Source organism: Vanessa atalanta, chromosome 22 (genome assembly GCF_905147765.1).
Source record: "Vanessa atalanta chromosome 22, ilVanAtal1.2, whole genome shotgun sequence".
Classification (NCBI taxonomy): Eukaryota; Metazoa; Arthropoda; class Insecta; order Lepidoptera; family Nymphalidae; genus Vanessa; species Vanessa atalanta.
The window spans coordinates 2007510-2029949 of NC_061892.1; the positions used below are offsets into that span (position 1 = coordinate 2007510).

Sequence of the window (22440 nt, forward strand, 5' to 3'; positions counted from 1 at the left end):
TTATCGTAATATTTGTTGTATATTGAGTTATTAAGTAGTATGTTTTTATATACAGGTAACTATTTACATAATGATTAATGTTCAGCAATTTCTATTAGGGCCTTGAGCACTATTACCTTTTGTCAATCGAAAATTGAAAATAAAAAAAAGTAAGCTTGTCGTTTTTTTTTTATAATTACATATAGAAGCGTCGCAATCACGACGCACATATAATTTTTAAAATTGAGATGTCATCTCGTCATATAATTTTGATTTCCAATTTTCGATTTAACTAATAAGATATAATAATGTACTAAAACAAAATACTATTGGATTACTAATTAAGCGTAATCTTGATTTATAAATTAAAATTATCCAACATATTAAATATAAAAATAAGTTTTCAACAGGATTAAATATTTAAAAATCAACAATTAACAAATTGAACTTTAAACAAATGTTCATTGGTCAAAGTTATCCAAAAAAAGAGAGATCATTATGAGACCATACATCTAAGTTGTCTATAACAATACAGATACTTTTAACAAGCTTTTATTTAATGAAACTTTGGTTCCAATCGATTGAGCTAAAATTTTGCAAAAACCTTTGGTCCTACAATAAAATATAATTCAAATTAATTCTTAGTACATGAATTAAATCAAACTAAGTTTTAAAAGGTATTTTTAATATCGACTTATATCAAATTACAACGAAGCATGATCAATTTACATCACGAATTTACAATATGAAATGGTCATTGGAATTAAATTCCTACATTTTGATAATAATTTATTTGTCTAGTTACCTATGATGCGGCGTCCTGCAGGCTTCTGGAAATTTTAAAACATTATATTAATCGATTAATTTATTTCATCTTGTTTTATTTACAATAGACAGATGGCGAATGAGCCACCTGATGGTAAGTAGTTACGATCAGGTCTTTTACATGGTCAAAGTGCCACCACCCTTAGGAACATGGAAACTAGGCCTCCAGTGCCTATAGTTACACTGGCTTGACTGCCTCAATTGTCTAGCCACTAGTGGTTTGATATAAGGCCACAGATTCCGATGTTCTGGATTCAAAGGTCAGCAAGGGTCGACAAAATGTTATTGAGTTTAAAAAATTCTCAATGACAGCCCGAAGTTAAAAGGTGGAAGTGTGGTCACGCGCTTTGGAAAGCATGTAAAGCCTTCGGTCCTACAACTGAACTCTTTTCGTCGCGTTGGTTTTGGCAATAGATTTTGAGAGTGAGGAAATAGAGATATTAAAAAAAAATCATTTAAAAGAGGTTTCATAATTTTGGCGCCAAATGTTGATGAGTGACTTGCAGTTTACGATGAAATCCAAACAAAACTTGTCATAGGTTCTGGAATTCCTAAAAAAATCTTATGAGTAAACGCGAAGTTTCGCGAGAGACCGGCTAGTTGTATTTGATTAGTAGTATATAAAATATTTAACAGTACGTCAGACAGCTATTAAAGTGGGTTCTTTGCCAGAGAATTAAAGAGAATAAAAAAAAAGTTTATATAAAGATTTCATTTCAAATCTATGTACTTACTTCTTGGTACACTTTTTAAAGTTGATTTTGATATGCTGTCACTGTCTTCGGATTCTGAACAGACTTGAAAACTTGTTTCTGAAAAAAAGAGATCTTAGTGACAATATGGATTAAGTGTTATTTTAGTATATACTTGTAAATATTTAATAAGTGCCATCAGCTGGGCAATATATATATACGGCATAATGCATTGATACCTTGTAGCGTAATACATTTAAAAAAAGGGCGCGCTATCTCCTGTCAGAGACACTTGGGTTTACGTTTTGGCGCGCAGTTTGATAACATTATCGTTATTTTATAGTCGTTGTAATTACCTTTATTTATTTATTTATTTGTTTTACTATTTATTGCACACCAATTATACATAAAGATAAAAAAATGTATATTCTTTAAAACGAAGTTGGCCAAGCAAAAGGCGGTCTTATGGCTTATAAGCCATTTCTTCCAGACAACCTTTGGGTTAGAGGAATAATGTGTATGGAAGACGGCAATATGGTGGTGCAGTAAAAACTTACATAATGGAATAATAACAAATACAACTCAATAAATATAGCAGATACATAAATAAAAAATACTAATAAATAAAATATAAAACAGATTATAGATATTTATAAATAAATCAGATATACATACATATATCTATATAGTATATGTAATAAAAAATTAAATAAATAAATATAATATTATTAATAAATATAATAGAAAGTATAATAGGATATTAAATAACTGTATCTCAAATCCTTTACCTTAGAAGCTTAAGATTTTTTTTGAAATATGGTATTTTTTACAATATTATAAATATGTTTTCTTGAAGAGGTCAAAAAAAAGTGATCTAAGTTACCTGTGTCATATCTGTGTTTCATGTGTCGACTCGGCATATCTTGGTTTTCCACGTGACCGAACGTGCGGAATCCGACAGCGAACTGTGCATATGGACTTATTTCGTATAATTCTGAAAAAATAATTATAAATAAAATAATAAAGCGAGTATATTCCTTAATATAACTAAAAACTGGATTAGAGGTAACAAAATTAAATACAATATTTTACCGTAAAATAACCAAGTGGATAGAAATTTTTCTCTATTTAAACCACATTCAAATACCTTCGTGCTTAGAAGAGCTTAAATAAAGCATATTTTTGATTATGATTTTAAAACTCAACCTAGTTTGAAATTCATATAAGCAGAATTTCTATAATATTAATTAAACAAGTAGCCAAGCAAACCGGACAAGGAAGGCCCAAGTCACTTTTAGCTAATTGACAGTAAGGCTGTAAATTACTTCGATAGGAAAAGGGACTTCAGTCCACTGTAGCATTCACATGCTTAAATGTCATAAGTACCATGTTTGCTGTTGTTTCGCACGTGTAGGGGCGCGCTGTAGATCCGATTCTGTGCGTTGATCGCATTCTCCTTAACGTTCGCGAGGTTGCTGTGCGAAGTGTTTACAGTCATGTTGCCGCTTTCCGACTTGTTGTCGACGGTAATCGAATCCCGATACTCCGTGAAATTCACATGCCTAGGACATAATATGGCTGTTCTATTGTATACATTGTATGATTACCTTATTAACTAATTTTAATGTGGGCTTATATTGTTAACATAGTTTAAGTTTTAACGACTGATGTGAGTCAGCACTCCCTTCATTTCAAATGATTGATATTCTCATTTTAAGGACAATTAGTTATACTTAATTATTTGTTCATAAAAAGCACATAATTATTAGAGACATCATTATATATTAGTGACGACAAACCGTACATTACAGTATGTTTGGGTGATAGATATTCACCCATAGATACTAAAACTACGATAAGTTATTAACATCTCTAATCTTATAAATCTAACGTTATATATATTGTCGAGTAAGATAACAACGGTATAATGGATGAAAATGGTATGGTTCGATTACCTTTGTCTCTTAACCAAAATGTAGACGCAGCAGATAAGGCACATCGCGAGGAGGATGGAACTGAACACGATGACCAACATATTTAAGTCGAACAGGTCAGACGGCGGACCAACTTCGCCTGGACCAAGACACATATATTTATAAGTTCATTTGTTTTAATTGTCACAATGCTGTCATAGGCGTTCATTGCAATATAGTATTTATTCTTAATGAACGTTTATTAGAAACATCTTAATTATGGATATTTATTATTGAAAACAATATCAAACTTACTCCCGTCTTCATTTTTTGTTGCATAATTATAAGTAGTAGTGATGGTGCCGGCCTCGTTGGACACTGTAATTCGCACCTGGTACCATGTGCCCGGCGACAGGTCAGATATGGCGAAAGAGCTTGCGCGGTAACTTGACTGGTACAGCGGTATGTTCCATGACGTGTCTGTGTAAGCCTGAAAGTAAATTTATTGTAATATATCCAGTTTCCTCTCTTCTCAAATATACGATTTGATTTGGTACTTTGCCACTTTCTGGTGGAGAAATTTGTGAAATTTTCAGCCGAAACGTGCATGCATTTTTCACTATTGTTTTTTAGATTATATAATTTTATTATAAAGACATTACAAAGACCTTTATTGCAATTGAATCTAAAAAAAGAATTAGGGTATCTTTTAGAGTATCTAATAAGACATCGGCAGTTTTTCTAATTTAATTAGTTTAATCAGTAATTATGCGGAGGCCATTCATTCATAACGTCCACGTCGTGCTCACCAGTGCGTCGTGAGCTCTCATCCAGGCACGTGCCCCTAACGGGCGGTACTCCACGTCAAAGGTACGCAGGTCACAGCCCGCGTCATCCCACCCTGCGCCCTGAACGAATAAGTGCGAACAGTTGCTCCAGAGCCATTCGTTCGTCGCAGGTGGTATTGGTGCTGGAAGGAATGGAAATTGAAGTACCGTTAACGATCCAAATGGGTAAACGCTTTTAATGTTCTGGTAAAACTAATTTGCCACTAAAACATACGTCACAGAAAAGCAAATGTGTTATAAAAACTAATTACATACATGAAAAGTCAGCTTTTTATGATAGCTTGTATTTGTAATTTACGATCTTAGACGAAAACAGCTCACACTTAAAATACTAGCAGGGAATTAAAATTTTCACATAGAGTAGAGTTAATCATTAGGTAGACTTTAAATTTTTCGTTATTACGCATATTAAAAGTTATACATAAAAAAAAAAGTTATACATACGTCCCCCCAAAGTGCTAACATCGATGTAGGCAGGCTGTGAAGTCCCGACTCGGTTAGTAGCAGTTATTCTCAACGAATATTTCGTCCCACATTTGAGAGCAGTTAGCGCGTGTTTCTGAACTCCTGACAAGTTCGACAACTTGTTGGACAATTTGTTCGGCGACCAGGCCTCTTGCCACGGACCGCTCGCTTCCTTCCACGTTAGACTGTAAGCTGTATTATTATGTCATGTAAATTATTTTCATAAAGATCAGATGTCACACTTAAAATACTTGACTTATTATTTTTATTTATGATATAGATAGGTGGACGACAAATAATCCACCTGCTGGTAAGTGATCACCACCGCTCACAGACAATAACGCTGTAAGAGATATTAAACATTTTTTACAACAACAATGCGCCACCAAATTTGGGAACTAAGATGTTATGTCTCTCATGTCTGTAGATTTAGGTCACTCACCCATCAAACCAGATTTTAAAAAAATCTAAGTATTGCTTTTTGGCAGTAGAATATCTGATGAGCGTGTAGTATCTACCCAGAAGGGCTTGCACAAAGGCCTACCATCAAGTATGAATCAAACGGAACGAATAATTTAACGTAAATTACTAAAGAACTGTATTTTACAGATACGTTGTTACAAATAGTTTTTAAGCAAGCCTGAAAGAGCATAACTCACCAGTTAATTTTTTTTTTAACGTTTTAATACATTTTGTGCAATAGAAAATTTAATTTAAAATATAGATTAAACTAGATGACATAGTTATCAAGACGTAGTTGTTTCGTTAGCTAGTAATTATAATGCTCTTACTTATTTTCTGACCAGAACTTCTATTGCCGGAGTAGTAGGGTTGTTCCCACTCAACTAAGATCGAGTCCTTATAAGGCGTGGCGCGCAATACCGGCGCTTCTGGTAAAGGCAGCACTATGACTGTATACTCCACGGAGTCGGAGCCGTAGAGATTCTTCGCTAGACACGTATAGTTGCCGCTGAGGGATTGATCTATATCTGGAATGAAAATATAGAAATATTACATTACTACACAGAGAGCCGAGATGATCCAGTGGTTAGAGCGGGCATCTTACGAGATTGCGGGTCAAATCCAGACAATTTTCATGTGCTTAATTTGTGTTTATAATTTAACTCCTACCTACTCCTAATTTAAAACCTACAAGTGTCTTATTGTAATGAAAAATCTGCCACATGTGAAACTACCGAACCGCATTGGAGAAGCGAATTACCTCAAAGGGGTTATTCCACCAGAAGGTTTACTCGCCTAATTAGGCCTTACCCTACAGTGGGATATTTAATTTTACTTTAAGAGACGCCTAAAATGTATTTGCTGGAGACGTTTCCCTAATAAAATTAACAGATTTGACATCTAAATTGGCACCATAGACATAGACCATTGACATAGACCATAGACACAGACCGATTGAATACCATTTCCTTTTTTTTGTAATAAGATAGGCGGATGGGCAAATAGGCTTATCTGTTGGTAAATGATCCCCATTGCTCATAGATATTGGCACCCTAAGATATATTAAACATTCCTTATTACAAAAATCCGCCACCAAAGTTAGGAACTACGATGTTACGTCTCTTATGACTATAGTTGTAGCTGATTCGCCCATCAAACCACAACAATACTAAGCATCGCTGTTAGGCAGTAGAATATCTGATTTGTGGGTGGTATCACCCAGACGCTTTTGCACGGAGCATTATCTTAAAAGCCTTTACCGTATTTAATTCTTAAAAATATCTTTAAGTTTAAAGTTTCATATTCAGTAATAAGTAGACATCTTGTAATCAATAGTATAATTAACGTAAATAATTTATTACTATTAATGAGCAGACTGTCGTCATGGTTTCTGGTGAAGCGCGGGTGGTGCGTGATGATGTTGTGCTTGTGGTACCACACGGTGCGCGGCGGCGGCACGCCCACGCACTGACACACGAGCAGCAGCGATGACCCCACGCCTACTGATATAGTGCCGCCGAGAGAAGCAACGCCTGCCACCACTGAAATACAAAGGTCAGAAACGAGCGGTTGAGCCAAATAGAGAACGATGAATATCAATAAGGTTCATATGGAATATTAACACAGATTAATTCGGTTTGAGATTACCTTGAACAATGATTTAGAATATACACAAGAAAGAAAATAAAACCTAGCAACAATACCAAGTTTATATGGCAGTCGCTTCATGAAGAAATGGTTTGTTCTTTTATTCCGTTATGCAACTATCTCCTCCTAAGACCTCTAGTCTTGAATTAAAAATGTGCTTTTTTATATAGGGTTGGGGGTAATCTCCATTGTTATTTTATAGTTTTAGCTAAAATACTATTATATTGACTGAATTTGAGCCAAGATATTTCAATGGTTAAAACGCTGAAGATTTTTGCTTAGAATTTTCCATACCTCGTTGTAAAGGCGTTTGTGACACTCGTTTGCTGGCTAATCCTTCTCCAACACTCGTGCTCGCCGTAACCCAGGCTTCATAAGTCCTCCCTGTTGTTAGATCTTTCACTTCCGCTGTTGTTCGAGACATGTCTACTCGGAGCGTTTGTGGTGAACCATTACTGTCAATAAATTGGTTTTCTTTTATTTTATTGTATCTTTAATATTCAACGAGGCAGAATTTAGGAGTATATCCCTAAGTCCTGATTGGATACCCTAGTCGGACCGATAAAAAATATTGGATTGTTCTTTGTTCTTTGCTCTTTGTTCTATCAAACTATTATGTACTATATAACTCAGTACTAGCAAGGAGCCCGCACTTCGATGGGCAAGTAAAGCCGTTGGTCCTGTGCCAGAACTCTTTCCATTCGTTTCGGATTTACCGTCCCATCAAATTAAGAGAGGGAATAGAGTTTACATTCGTGTTACTAAATATACTTGTGCCCTAAATCCTTTATGCTTAAGATTTATTAGTAAACGTTTCTGCGCTGATCTGATGTTCTGATCATACTATTACTGCTTACCTTTGAGGTTTGTACTCGTAATGATAAATAAATACTATTACTGATAAATAATACATATTGTTAACAAATACATAAACATCGAGAGTACTAAATGGCATTTAAAACGAGGAGAATACTATTTACAAGAATAAATTACGTTTATTACGTTAATAACCAGAATTACTTGTAAAATTCTGGAACTGTTAATATACATATTTTAAGATTTATTGTGTTTAACTGACATACTTTGTTAATACATGGTACTAACGAAGTTATTAGAGCAAATATTTAAAGGCCTCTATAATCAAATACCATCTATCTGTGTATATATAACTTATCCGTCAATTTATACCTGGACGTCGGTTTCACATAGACTGTATAGTATATCAATTCTCCATTCGGATGTTCTGGTTTCTTCCAATTCACAAGAAGAGATGTTGGAGACAGAATGAGAACTTTAATATCTGCCGGTGCGTCTGGAACTGGTAATATACATATATTAAAATTTCGTGTACTTTACTGACATACTCTGTAATTTAAATACTATAAAAGAGTAACTACTGAGATTCTTGCTGGTTCTTCTCGGTATCTACTTTCCGAACCGGTGGTAGCTTTACATTTGATTCAATACTGTATCATGACGATTTAAAAATGCTTTTATGAATCTATTTGAATAAGGACTATTTTGATTTTTGACGCTCGTGCTTAAACATGTCTTTATATGCGTGAGATGATTAATGTAACATTAATAAATACATTAAAAGTACAAGTTAGATTATATTTAGTAACGCACACGTGAGTGAAGACATCTATATTACGTACCAATTAAAAAATTGATGAAATATAGTCAGTTATGTATACTTGGCTTTATGTTGTACAACTATTTATAAACTGGTACAGAACATACTATTCGAAAAAGTTTTTAATAATACGGTTTGTTTTCAGTGGGAGATATTAAAAAATAAATGATTATTCTCAACTTACCATCTTGTAAGGTTGTGCATACGATGGGATATGAAAAAGGTCCTGCACCGTAACTTGAAAAGCCAGCAACTTTGATTGTATAGTTTGTGTATTTGATCAGACTTTGTAGATACAGTTCCGCATGAAGCGACGTTTGGTTCTGCCAGGCACTCTCTAAAATAAGGAATTCGCCGATTAATTTAGCAAATATCTTGCATTTTCTTTTTCTGAAAAATGGAATTCTAAGAGAATACATAATTGATAATAAATTTTAAACCATTCACGATTCACATTTAATTAATATCTACTAACCATCAAATCGTGTCATCATAGTGATTCGCAGTAAATTTTGGAAATTCTACATAAATATAAAATTTACTTAAGTATTTTTTTTTAGCATTAGCAGCCTGTAAATTTTCCCACTGCTGGGCTAAAGGCCTCCTCTCCCTTTGAGGAGAAGGTTTGGAGCATATTCCAACACGCTGCTTCAATGCAGGTCGGTGGAATACACACGTGGCAGAATTTCGTTTAAATCAGACACATGCATGTTTCCTCACGATATTTTCCTTCACCGCCGAGCACGAGATGAATTATAAGCACAAATTAAGCACATGAAAATTCAGTGGTGCTTGCCTGGGTTTGAACCCGAAATCATCGGTTAAGATGCACGCGTTCTAACAACTGGGCCATCTCGGCTCAATCTACAAAGTCTGATCAATAATAATACCTTCAGTAGCATATAGGATCGTGTAGCCAATCAATGAACTTCCCTGTCCGTGTATTGCGATTGGCTGCCACCCAACCCTCAGAGAAGTGGAAGATACCGCTGTGCATTCTACTGAAGCTGGGGCATGTTCAGGTGCTACGAGGAAATAAAAATATTTTAGGTACCATGTCAGGAATATAGTGAAACTGCGACGTTGCTTGATATAAGTTTTTTCACAATTAATTACGTTGCGCGACTGACTCCGATCGTGCGTTATCGCACTTAACTTATATGCAATCAGCGGCGTAGCTATCGTAGGGCCAGGTGGTGCAGTGCACCAGGGCCCCGGAGCTCAGGGGGCCCTCTAACCTAAGCTTTGAATAGATATGACATATGGATTTAGCCTACTAATGTTCGTCTCAATGTATCCTGTATCCTATTTTTATTCCTATCTATAATTTTGAAGCGCAATATAAGTTAAAGAGGGGGTGAGGACCCGTTTCTTTTTCTATGCACCGGGGCCCTTGTCCACCTAGCTACGCCACTGTATGCAATGTAACCCCTACAATATTATCATAAAAAAATGATTGTAATATCATTGAAATAACTGAATACTTTTTGCAATTTGCAATTTGGTCCTAATTCCTCGGAATTATTTCAAATAATATGACTGAAGTTAAAGGGCGCAATAAATTTGTTGCAGAAGTACCACGCAGAACTTTGCAAAACTAATTAAAACGATCTATTAAATAGTAACTTGCAATTATTTCAAAGTTTGAGAACATGTAGGCATTTCATATTGTAACAAGATTATGGCAAACAAACCTTCTATTTTAGTTTGTATATCTCATGTTTATCGAACTATGTCGAACTATAAGTCAAACATTTGAGCTGAGCTGTAGATTATTTTGATGGATGATAAAATGTCTAAATAGTTATATGTTTGTGCCATTGCATGTTATGTTATGTTTTTGATTTGTAACATTATTTTTCTTAAGAATAGTAAATAAAAAAAAAACTTTGTTATGTGCAAAAAGTATTTTGAAACTTGTACCTCCTTCCATAGTATCTTGAAATACAGGAAGAGAAAATGGTCCTGAACCAGCGCTGTTAAAGGCTGATATTGATACTGCATATCTGAAAAATAAAGTTTGATACACAATGTTAGTCATAAGTAAGAGTAATTTGATGTATCTGTAACTAATTTCGGACACTGTTATATCCGCGTAAGAGAGGGATTTATGCAAGTATCATGGTGATCGCGGCTGTGCAGTAAAGACGTTAAAGAAACTTTCCAAAAATTGAGTAAAAAATTTTACCAAATTTTGAACCGAAATGGCGGAAATGTTTTGTGCTTTTGCCTCATTACTAAGATAAAAAAATTAATATTGGTGATTAAATGAACAATTAATACAGACTAAATTATATAATGTATAAAAAAAGTTTTGATATATCTACCTAGTATTTTTGAGGAGACCACTTATAGTTGTCTCTTGCTTTCCAGACTGTTGGGTAACTTTCAATGTCCTGGTGTCACTGTCCTCTGAAACTGGAGTTTGAAGGAGTGAAATTATAGCGACATTACCTAAAAATATTGTTATTATACATACTATTGCCCTAGTTAATAGAACACGTAAATCCCGATCAAAGATTGTGGTTGTTCAAACCAAGGCAAACGCGACTGTTTTTGTAAGTTTCAAATTTGTACGTATAATTCTTCTATTGCTCGATGGTTATGGAAAGCATCGTAAGGAACTAGCACCAGTTCCAAACGTTTTACTCAAAAGACGAGGAGCTCTGTACCCTGATGTAGGTCTTTAACTGTTACATTTTTCAATTAATGACACAGCTTCGAGTATTACTTAATTTACTTACTTGATCCAACATTCTGAGGCACGGCTTTGATATGATAACCAGTGATGATACCATTATGGCTGTCTTTCGGTGGTGGAAGCCATGATACAAATAGCTCCCCAGGGTTTTCAGTCTGTTCCACATGGATACTTGATGGCGCGGTTGATGGAGCTGATGAATTACATCATTAAATTAATAATAATTATTGATCAATTTAATTGTTCAAATTTTAAATTTATCATTCGTAATTAAGATCAATTTGTTGTAGAAAAATATTGTTATAAGTAATTTAGCAAATAAAACATTACTTGGTACCACACGCTCATCACCTAAATTCATTATTTTCTGCTAAAATTGTATTATATAATTATTATTTCTAATAATTAAAATATTATGAATAAAAAACAATTCAAATGATTTATTTTATTAGTACTTCTCAATATGCTATGTCCGTTATAACTTACTAATTGAATTCAGTGCTATTCTGTAAGATCTCAATTCGATATCATTAGTGAAATGGTGATAGCGACTTGCGTTGATAAGCGATTTTAATGCATGTTTCTTTTAAATGTCATTATTATTAGAGTCAAAGTCGTATGTTTTTGAAATTTCACGAATGTTATTTTACAGATTTGTTTGTAATATAAAAACATTATGTTAAGATATTATTTTGAAGTTTAATAGTAGTGAAAGGTGTTAAAAATTTCCATTTCAGTTAAAAAATCATATTGCCCTAAAAATATTGTATGGGCAGCTTGCCAATTTTTAACATGGGAAACAGATGGTCATTTTTACAGATGAGTTCTTTTAGCCTCAATTTAAAATTCAGTTGTATAAAAGGAGAAAAAATTGTGCTGTGAATCTGTTCGCATGTTCAGGTAAAATTATTAGATGATGGACTGACTACTGTCTTTTTCAGTTCTCACCTAAGGTTGACGTTTGTTATTTTTTTTGGGATTATGTTTAAAGATATTTAAGCTAGATAAGTCACGACTACTTTTGCATACAGCTTAAAGAAGTATTTATAAGAAATTATTCTATTTCTAAATACTAAAACATATAAAAATTAAGAATTAACTGTACTGCATTCATTATAATTTTCAGAAATTAGTTTGTAAGTTGACATTTGTTAATATAAGTAACCGTAGCTAAATGTGGGTAATAAATAAGTCCATTGTCTATAATCAAACAGCAGTACTCAGTATTATTGTGTTCCGGTTCAAAGGGCGAGTGAGCCAGTGTAACTACAGACATGGCAATGTCTATGGGCGGTAACCACTTACCATCAGGTGGCCCAATGCTCGTCTGCCTACCTATATCATAAAAACAAATGAGTATCGATGCCACGTCATACAGGCTGATATCATCCTCTTTTTGTATCGGTGACTAAAAATTTTAAGCAATTTAAGGTGAATTACCTTCTTCATGTGTTGTGAAGTGTACAGGTGCAGTGTACCGACTAACGCCCACTTCATTGGCGGTCGCGACGCGCACAGCGTAAGGTGTCGCCGGTCTTAAGTTGTGTATCTCGATGGTTTGTCGAACATCGTTGTCTTTTCTATGAAATTTAATGGATTTATATGAAATTAATTTTATCCAAACTTATCAAAGGAAAAGGAGGCCGTAGCCAAGCAGTGTGACACATACAGTTTTTCTTACTGTCATGGTTTATCAATTGATTTTTGTTATTAATATGAACTAATTAAATCTTTGGAATTTATTGTAAATTAAATTAAAAAAAACATTTACAAAAATGCCATTAAAATTTCTTATTTTACAATAAAATATAATTTTTCTTTATCTTTGCGCATTTTAATTATTTTAACCGTATATATTGTACCTGGTAACATTAATGCTGATGGCGCGGTCCCAGACTGTGTGTGCGAGCGTAGTCGGCGCGTACTGAAGCGAGCCACGAGGGCCTCTTGCACGCCATGATAGAGCAGCTGACCGCGCGCGCACTGACTCCACACGGAGCTCCGACGGTGGGCTCGGGGGCTCTGATCAATTGGTACTTTTTAACTTTAGATGCATTGAATTATCATTCGCTGCCCTGTGGGCAATCACTATTCTTTGACCTTCGTGATTACTATAAGCCATTAATGAAAGAATAATCTTTCATCTTTATCGGATTTCTTCCAAATTTTCTCTCATGGAAGCTAACAAACTTCCAAATATTAAATACTTACTCTTAAAAAGTCTCACGTTAGAGATTCATCACTTCGATGTTTTGTGTCATAATTGTATCATTCTACTTTTCCTAACCAACTCGAAAGTCAAAAAATGATCTTCCTTAGGATTTTATGGGAGATTTGAATGGTTATGAATATAAGTGAAAAAACTAAAACGCACCAATGCCCTTTATTATCTTGTAAATGATAATTAGTTTTGCTGTTCACTCTTCGTCTACCTCTAATCATAGATGTTTGAACATTATGCATCTATATCGAATCAAATAATAACAGTCTTATGTAATAAATTAGATTTGTACATTAAAAGTAACGCCTAGTCAAGACTATCAAGATAAGATATGAACAAGCACCAGTTAATTTTCATGTGCTTAATTTGTATTTAATTTATCTCACGCTCGGCGTCAAGGAAAGTATCGTGAGATCGTTTGCATTGGATGTACCGATCGACGGATTTGCCACATCTGAATCTATGTATCCGTTTACAGATGATTACTTCTGTTTTTTATAAATGTATTTATTAGTAATTTAATTTTATACTAAAAAAAGAGAGAATATTAGAAAAATACGCGACTTATCAATTCCATTAGATAAAATATATTAAGAAAAAAAAATTGATATATTGATGGAAAATAAGAAATTTACCTAAAATTGTAAGAAAAATGTTGAAACTCGCTGCACCATAAGGATTGGTTGCTCGACATTGGTAAAAACCCGCGTCGCCTGCTTCTGAATACTGGAAAGTAATAGTGCTGGTCGCTCCGAGGGATGTCTTCGATTCTGAATGTTTCATTCTGTTGAAATTAATTAAGATTTTAAAAAAGGATTATTAATTCTGAATTCTGCCTCGTTTGTTGAATTTAGTTTAGGATAAGTTTCTCTAGATTAAATGTAAGACCACGGATTTTGAGAGTTGAACTCCTGGTGATTCAAATTATTAGGCTTATCTAACGAAAATTTCTAAGTCGCAGTCCGGAGTCTGGACATTGGAAATGTGTAGAACTGCGTGCCTGTGTGCCTCAGAAAGTATGTTAAGCCCTGCTCTGAACTCTTTCTGAATTGCCAATTCTGCTTGAATTTTTATATTGAGAAATAGAGACTGGACTTATGATTGTTGTGCATTGCACACACACTTGTGCACAATGTACTGTTGGCTACACATCCTAATGAATTGCTTCTCTGGTCAGTCAGGAGGCTAACATAAATTTATTACAGTTTAACGATATTATAATTACGATAAAGCTAAATTTTATATTATTATTAATAAAAAAATATTATACGTTTAGAAGTGATTATTAATTTATATAAATTATACAAGAAACCTATGGTTCTGTGAATCCAAGGTATTGCCGTCGTGTGTCCAAATAATTCTGATCGGGTCGTCGCCTAAAGCACGGCACTCCAGCGTAACAGGATGTCCAAGACGAGATGTGACATTTGTCGATGTGGTATCGAAGTGAACAGGCTCTGGAATTAATAATAATAGGAATAATTATGTAAGAGATCCGTGCAGCAGCGTTTTGATCCACAATATTTAAGACCTTTATCTTAACATATAGATACGCAGACCGAAAATGAACAGAACCAGGGGTACGGCGACGGAAAATGATCCAGAGTCCCACTAAGATCAATTATACAAGCATTATTGATCTTCAATAAAAACGACAGGCATAACAAAGCGTGCTCAAAATTAAGTGGTAATCATGAGAATTCTTGGTAATAACTTTTTGTTCTTTTTATTCTTTAATTGATATAATAAATGCCTTAAAGTCAATATCTAATATAAAGTAATGTCACTTAGAAATCTAAATTAAATTTTAAATTTGTAACTATACTTATAGATATTCTTATAAACATTTATAAATAAACAACATTTTTCATAATTGCTATTTACATTATTAAGGCCTGTCACATAAAATTCGAGAGTAAATAAAAAAAATGTCATATAACAAATCGTATTAACATTGTTATTATTATTTATTTATTTTACTTTTCCACTGCTCTCATTTTGTCGAGTTTTTTTTCGTTTTTGCGGAAATTTGTCCAGACGAAAAGCTGTTAGGACTACCTAATTATTAGATAAGAATTTCCGAACAATTCTGCATGTATTGAGTACAACTACTTTCTGTTATAATATAAAGTCAGTTTGTGAATACTAAACGCCCTTAAGCTGGAGAATAGTGAGTGAGGAATGACTCCAGTTGAGATAATGATGGGTATAGTTTTTACGATTTTTACTTTCCATTGAGATTTAATTTCGATAGAGAAATCAGTATACTTAGCAATTTTTTCGGTGTTATTATTATTAGAACAAAAGTTTTGAATAAGCCATTACATTACATACGTATATAAAGTTACCTACTGTTGACACTCATCCAAACAGTTTTGCTGAGCGGCGTGCCCACTCCGTTTTCAACGTTGCAGGAATAAAGACCCTCGTCTGTTAAGGAAACCTCTTCGATCACTAGAGATCCGTTGGGCAGACTAAGAATACCGCCTCCAGCCAGCTCAAGGACAGGTTGCCAAGTACCAAGTAGAGCTAAGAAAAATTTATTTCTTTAATTTACATTAATTTAGAAGATTTTGTTGGAGAAAAACGTCGCCAAAATGCAAACATATAGATTGATAAAAAAAAAAGAACTAGATATTGATACCATAAAATACATTGATGATAATACTAGTAAATTGCACGTAAAGAAAATAAAGCTTGAATATCTCAGCCAAATAATATGAAATCGAAAACACGAGTTACTACAATTCATCACACAGGGTGAGTCCCAAAGAAAAACATCTTGGCTAAAAACCTTTGCCATTGCACATATGGAATTAAGAGTCGGGTCGTCGAAGATACAAGTTGTCTTAATGAATGCCGATCTTTGAAAGAAGATGGCACTTAATAAATACCACAAATCGTAATATTATTAGGTATGGTAGTGGTTAGGTATTATGGTTATTAGGTATGACATACATAGCAAACGTACATAACTTACATTACTAAGATCAAGTATTTTTAAAATTAACGACAAAATTATACTAAAAATAAAAACATTGCTTTTAACGGGACTTTAAATATTTGCATTATTTGAGGAATTAATTACCATCTTTCTTCATCCAATGGACTTGAGGTTGTGGATAACCACTTGCACTGCATGATACAGTCCCCTTCCTTCCAAGAAGTAACGATGAATTTGAAGGTTCTTCCAACCATTTTGGTGCAACTGAAACGAAATTAAAGTAACGACCAAAGAGTTTCACTAAGGTTTTATATTAATCTTTTTTTTTCTGAGAAAATAGGATTTTTACCATTTTAAGTCCAATAACCTTAATAAAAAGTTGATATGATCAGTACTGCAGTATGTGTTAAAACTAGTTCAATAAAAAGTAAATAATATACAAATATTTATATGATAAGTACAAAGAAAATATTCTACAAAGTTCTAAGACTTTGAATCGAGTTTATGTTTCATTTTCCATTTAAAATACTTATAAATGTGGTTGAGTTCTGACAATATATTTGAATTTGAAGTCGATATTTTTGTCATAGAATAAGTATTTTATTAGCAACTATATAAAAGCTACTTGCCTTTTATATACAGCTCAGTAGACTTATTAACTTTAGCGACGTGGTTCGACGCAACGCACGTGTAAGTTCCACAGTGTTCTAATGATACTTTCTTTATTACCAATGCGCTAAATAGTTCTGAACTTCTTTCAACAACCTAAAATTAAAAGCATTAAAACAAAAATATTATATTTTTCTTAATACAATAATTACAGTATTTCAAACAAGAACAGCAAATTTAAAATCACCTTTAAAGTACTCGGGATTCTCTTTCCGTCTTTTAACCATTCAAAATGTATCGGCAGATCGCCGCTCCTTACGTTGCAATAAATATTTACAATCTGACCTTCCTGTAAATTATTACCAAGCAGCAAATCTTCTAAAATTGGTGCTTCGATCACTTGTATTTCAAATGCGCGTCTCGCCATTTCACCAGATGGTGACGTAACTATACACGTATACACTGCGCCATTATCTTCTTTAGATACTTCAGGTATAGTTAGGATACCGTGAATATTGACAACGCTTCGACGAGATTTCCTTTTTTTGACCTGATTCCTTTTGTATCGACTTTGGAATAGGTTGTTTGAATTAATTGTTTTTCCTTTGTGTTCCCAATCAATTTTGCTGAAAAAAATATCAAGGTCTCTAGAGAATATTATTTCGTTGCTTTTTCTAAAGTGAAATACGAAGTTATATCTTTTTTTATTTTTTTGAGAAAAATGTCCGATCGATGATGATACCTTCGTCCATATTACTGACACTGCCTCAAATACTGGATCATAAATGTTACGTCCCTTGTGTCTGTAATTGGCTCACTCTCCCTTCAAACCGAGACACAACAATACTGAGTATTGTTGTTTGGCGGTAGAATATCTAGTAAATGGGTGGTACCTACCCAGACAGGCTTGCCAACCACCAAGTAAAGTATCGCGTTTATGTTACGCATGTTTGTTATTGTACTATTGTCATTTCTGTTTGGTTTGAAAGAATAATTTACTTACCTAATGGGATATCCATAAAAAGGACATCTTAAATTTATAGATTCGCCACTTTGTATCTTTACGGGAGGCAGGGATCGGATGTAAGGCGGTCCTAAAACAATAAGATATAAATGGAAAAAATGGAAATTGAAAATATAACCTCTTATCCTTAAACTTTATCGACGAGAAATAAAAATAAATTCAGCATGAGGGTCATGGCCCAATTTATAGAATAAATGACGTATGAGCCAGCTAATCGTAGTTAGTCATAATCGCCATCAGGCACTTTAGGATATATTGTTGCTTATATGATCAAGCGACGTCGACTTTGGAAATTAAGATGTTACGTCTTTTATGCACGTAGTTACCACTGGGTCAATTACACCCTGGGTCAAATGGGTCAAAACTCATGGAAAAGCCCGGGCAAGGAGGAATACCTCGAGGCCCGTACCCAGCTTAACCAAGAAAGCAGAAGAACTACTACTAATGTGCATGTAGTTGTTACTCATTCACCGTAAAAACCGGTACACAAAAGTGTTGCTATTTGGAAGTAGAATATGTGATGAGTTGATGGCATCTACCCTGGCAGACTTGGATACAGTCCAACGAGCAGTTTGGTTAGGTTAGATAGCGGGTTTAAAACCGGTCAAGTATCAAAATTCAAGTGCTTAATTTTAGTTCATCTCGTGAACGGAGCTGAAGAAATACCTCTTGTTAACGGAATCTTCTGTCAATCAGCTAAACAGTTACGGTGCTACCCTTTAAAATAGTTTTAGACTTTATCAAAAAGGAGAAAAAATTTATTAAATGTGTAGAAGGAGGACGTGTTTATTATAAACCATAATTTTTAATAATGCCTGTATACCAATGCACTGATTTGGATTCTTATTCGTTGCTAGTCGTTAAACCTAACAGTTTACAATCCTTTGCACTTGCAATTACGAGTAGTTTAGACTCTTCGAGAATCTTTCCCAAGCCCATAGCGTTACTGTCGATGTACTAACCATAAACATCAAGTCTGTTCTCATGAGTTGCTACATGATCTCCTTCTTTCGCTGTGCAAGAATATAAGCCTCCGTCTTCAACTCGGACTCTTGTTATATTCAATTGTGCAACGACTGAGTTGTCAGATGTCATCAATTGACCTAATGCGTATCTGTGGAAGAGCTTCAGTATAAATTACATTCATTCATACAAGTAGTCTCACATATAGCCAAGTAAACTATAGGAAGTGAAAATACGGCCTCGTAAATGTTGTTAAGGTATATAGTTAAACACTGATATGTCTCGTTCTATCGTCATTGATCTGATATTCGAAAGACGAAGACAGCATTATTAATCTTATTACCCTTTCACTAACATTAAAAAGCCATATTTTTTTGTATTATTTATCTCACAAAGTCAGCAACAAAAAAAATAGTCTTCACACACTGAGACATACATGACGTAAATAAAGCGATTTGGTTTTGTGTCTATACATTTAACACAACATGTACATAACATTATTAATTTTCATATGTTTTGTTTATTAAAGACTTTTAGTTGGATCTGTGATAATAATATGTAGTTTCCATAATCTAAAATTGTTTTTTAATTGCATTGAACACGACCGTTTAGCAACAAAGGTGTTCTGTAAGAAAAAACTCGAACACACACACACACACACACACGAACATTATGTCGGAATGTGATATGCTATTTTGACTGTAATACTTATGAAGATACACGTATCAAAATAGCGTATCATCGTATGTTGGTTGTCAGAATTTCACGAGCAATATACGAAGTGAATTATTTTAGAATCGCCTGGCATATAAGGGTGGAGTTTCGAAAGCAGCAGTGGCTTTTTATGTCTTGGCACTTACCTGGGATCAGTATTACTGGACATAAGTATGCCATCCCGTTCCCATACGAATTGCGGTGGTCTGTCGCCTGTGGCCGCACATTGCATGCTAATCTGTAGAATTTATTTTGACATAGTTTCAAATTATTTACCATTGCGGACCGCTACATCGGATAATTGAATAATGAATCATTTCAATAAACGAAGTAATTTTACAAATAACGAAATTAATTTGTATTAAATATATAAGTTTTCAAACGAGTGGAGGCGAATACTCTTTTATTCGCCAGATAGTAACAGATATTACAGCTATTAATAGAATTTATTAATTATTTAGTATTATAAGCTGTTATTTAACTTGCAGTGTTTGTTTTTTCAAAGTCAAATCTTGCGAGCTGAAATAGAACCATGTCTAATTATACCACGGAGTTGAAATTATACATGTTAGTTCGTTCCCAGTAATTACAGACCTATTTCAATACTGGGAGTCAATCTTTAAGTAATCGATAAAAGTAATTAAATCAACTTCTCGTCCATTTCGGTACAAATACTATTTTTCATAGTTATTCGGTTTTACAAAAGCTCGACAACTTATGAGGAAATGACACTTCTTAAACATTTATACGATGCTTGGGAAAAATCACAGAATGCGATTGGAGTATCCTGTGATTCGTCTAAGGTATTTTATTGTGTAGAACATCTACATTCCGAACCGGTGGTAGCTTCACTTAATATAGTTTGTTAAATGACGATTCAAAAGTGCTTGTAAAAGCCTACTTGAATAAAGTATATTTTGATTTTGGCAGCACTTATTATGCTTGATATGTTACTATGATTAAGACGGGTTTTTCAGTCGATATTAGTATGTTTACGCTATGAGGATATATATTTTTTTTTTATGATAGACAACGCCCATAGACAATGGCATCCTACTTGAATAAAGTATATTTTGATTTGATTTGTTGCATTTTTATGGTAAACATTCTACACCCAGGATTGAGTCCAAGCTGAGGAACTCCTCAACGTTCAATATCATAGATATAAAAAGCAAGCATTTCGTATACGAAATGTTTTTCTGCTGTTTGTCTGTCTTCCTGTCCGTTGCTCTTTCACGGCCAAACTACTGAATTGAATTTGATGAAATTTGGTACTAAGCAAGATTAAACTACGGTGCTACTTTTTTAAGCACAATACCGACAACGAATTTCTTAAAACTCGAGTGAAGGCGTCAGTTATTTATATAAAACATAGTTTTCTTTGATTTTCACAAGGATTTTAGCTGATTTTTATATATATATATATATATTTAATTTAATTATCATACCACAAAATTAAAGTAATTTTGATCGGCGAAAAGTGTTATTATATAATTTATTACCGGCTCTTTTCGATGGAATTTACATTACGAACCGGTGGTATCTTTAAATTAAGTTGAATCTTGTAAAACGACTTGAATAGTTAATTGAATCTTTTACCTTATTTGCGTAAAGTGAATTTACATATATAGAAACGTACTTTATGTTAGATATGTTATATGTAAAATGTCATTAATTTAGTATATACGCACATCTCCGCCGGGTGTCACAGTTCTCTCCGTAAAATGTTGAGTTATAATAACTTGATTATCATTCAATCCTCTTCTCAGCCTTTTTCTTCTGTCCAGACCTGAAAAAAAAAAACAGTTTAAATCGTTAATTTAATATTATTATTAAAAATTATAACGCATATTACATACTGTGGGTGCTCTGCCCGCGACTTCGTGCACGTTTGAATTTAAGCTAATTGGATTGGTAGCCTAAGTTACTCCTTATTACACCAGATATCTGCCAGTGAAAGTCCCGTTAAAATCGGTCCAGGTGTTCCAGAGATTAGCCGGAACGAACAGTCAGACTGACAGACACAAAATATTAAATATATTATTTTGGTATGTACCGTGTATACATAACTATGCATTTAGGGGTGGTCAATTTAATATTACAAACAGACACTCCAATTTTATTATTATAATATGTACAAAAGATTTGCTATTTTTATATTTAAATCAAACTTAGGACATAACGCTGTTCTTCCAAGCCTCTGTAGGTTATATTGTCTACAATATAATAAACTTTCTAGGAATAATAATGATCTTGATACTTAGAGGTTGTCCAAACTCAAATCGTTTCTCAATAAACTTCAATTTAATTTTCTAATTTGCTCTTGTTGTGTATTTTTTTTTCGCTTATTATCGTAACTGTATTTAAATATTTTTTGCTTCATAGTACATGCTGTAGTCCTCTATAATTTAAGCGCACACAACTTGTAAACCTTACATTGATCAATATTAAGACTATGTATTTTGTGTGTGTGTGTGTGTGTATCTTTTGTTGGAGACTCATAAATTAAGTAAATAAAAATTGACCCAATATAATATTATAAATATATAATCTTATATAAATAACAAATTTGATTCAACATGGCCGCCACAAATAAAAACTAAATATATATTTTTTATATTAAATTAAATATAGTTTCTAGACAACACCACGTTAAAGAAAAATCGTCTTTGGGATAGCTCGTCTTAATTCGTTTCTAAACGACCGTTTTCCGTATAACTCGCTATTGTGATGCGAATCGAATATTATATTCTAAAACAAAGTACCCTCCATCGCGTTTTATCTTTCTGTTAAACTC

At 33.7% G+C, this 22440-nt stretch overlaps 1 protein-coding gene across 1 annotated transcript; it reads right to left on the reverse strand.

Moving 5' to 3' along the window:
* Positions 1–780: 780 nt before the first annotated feature.
* LOC125072573 (Down syndrome cell adhesion molecule-like protein Dscam2) lies at positions 781–22415 on the reverse strand. The gene is made up of 30 exons (XM_047683204.1): positions 22409–22415; positions 21335–21432; positions 19790–19881; positions 18929–19080; positions 17946–18036; positions 17190–17568; positions 16963–17098; positions 16478–16597; positions 15742–15918; positions 14702–14846; positions 14025–14173; positions 13031–13190; positions 12609–12748; positions 11212–11361; positions 10795–10879; positions 10391–10473; positions 9358–9492; positions 8652–8804; positions 8020–8149; positions 7126–7286; positions 6546–6725; positions 5514–5711; positions 4702–4914; positions 4219–4379; positions 3725–3899; positions 3452–3569; positions 2883–3058; positions 2380–2490; positions 1539–1616; positions 781–809 (listed from the first exon to the last, which is right to left on the reverse strand). The coding sequence occupies exons 1-30, from the start codon at positions 22413–22415 to the stop codon at positions 781–783; spliced, it is 4182 nt and encodes a 1393-aa protein (XP_047539160.1).
* Positions 22416–22440: the final 25 nt, after the last annotated feature.

Bases quoted from the DNA above. Each gene is read 5' to 3' on its own strand.
- LOC125072573 (XM_047683204.1), bottom strand. The intron at 15,919-16,477 runs GTAATTAATTCC...AATTTTTCTTAG, and splicing joins CCATTGGATGAAGAAAGATG to CTCTACTTGGTACTTGGCAA. The intron at 10,880-11,211 runs GTAAGTAAATTA...CTCCAGTTTCAG, and splicing joins GCCTCAGAATGTTGGATCAA to AGGACAGTGACACCAGGACA.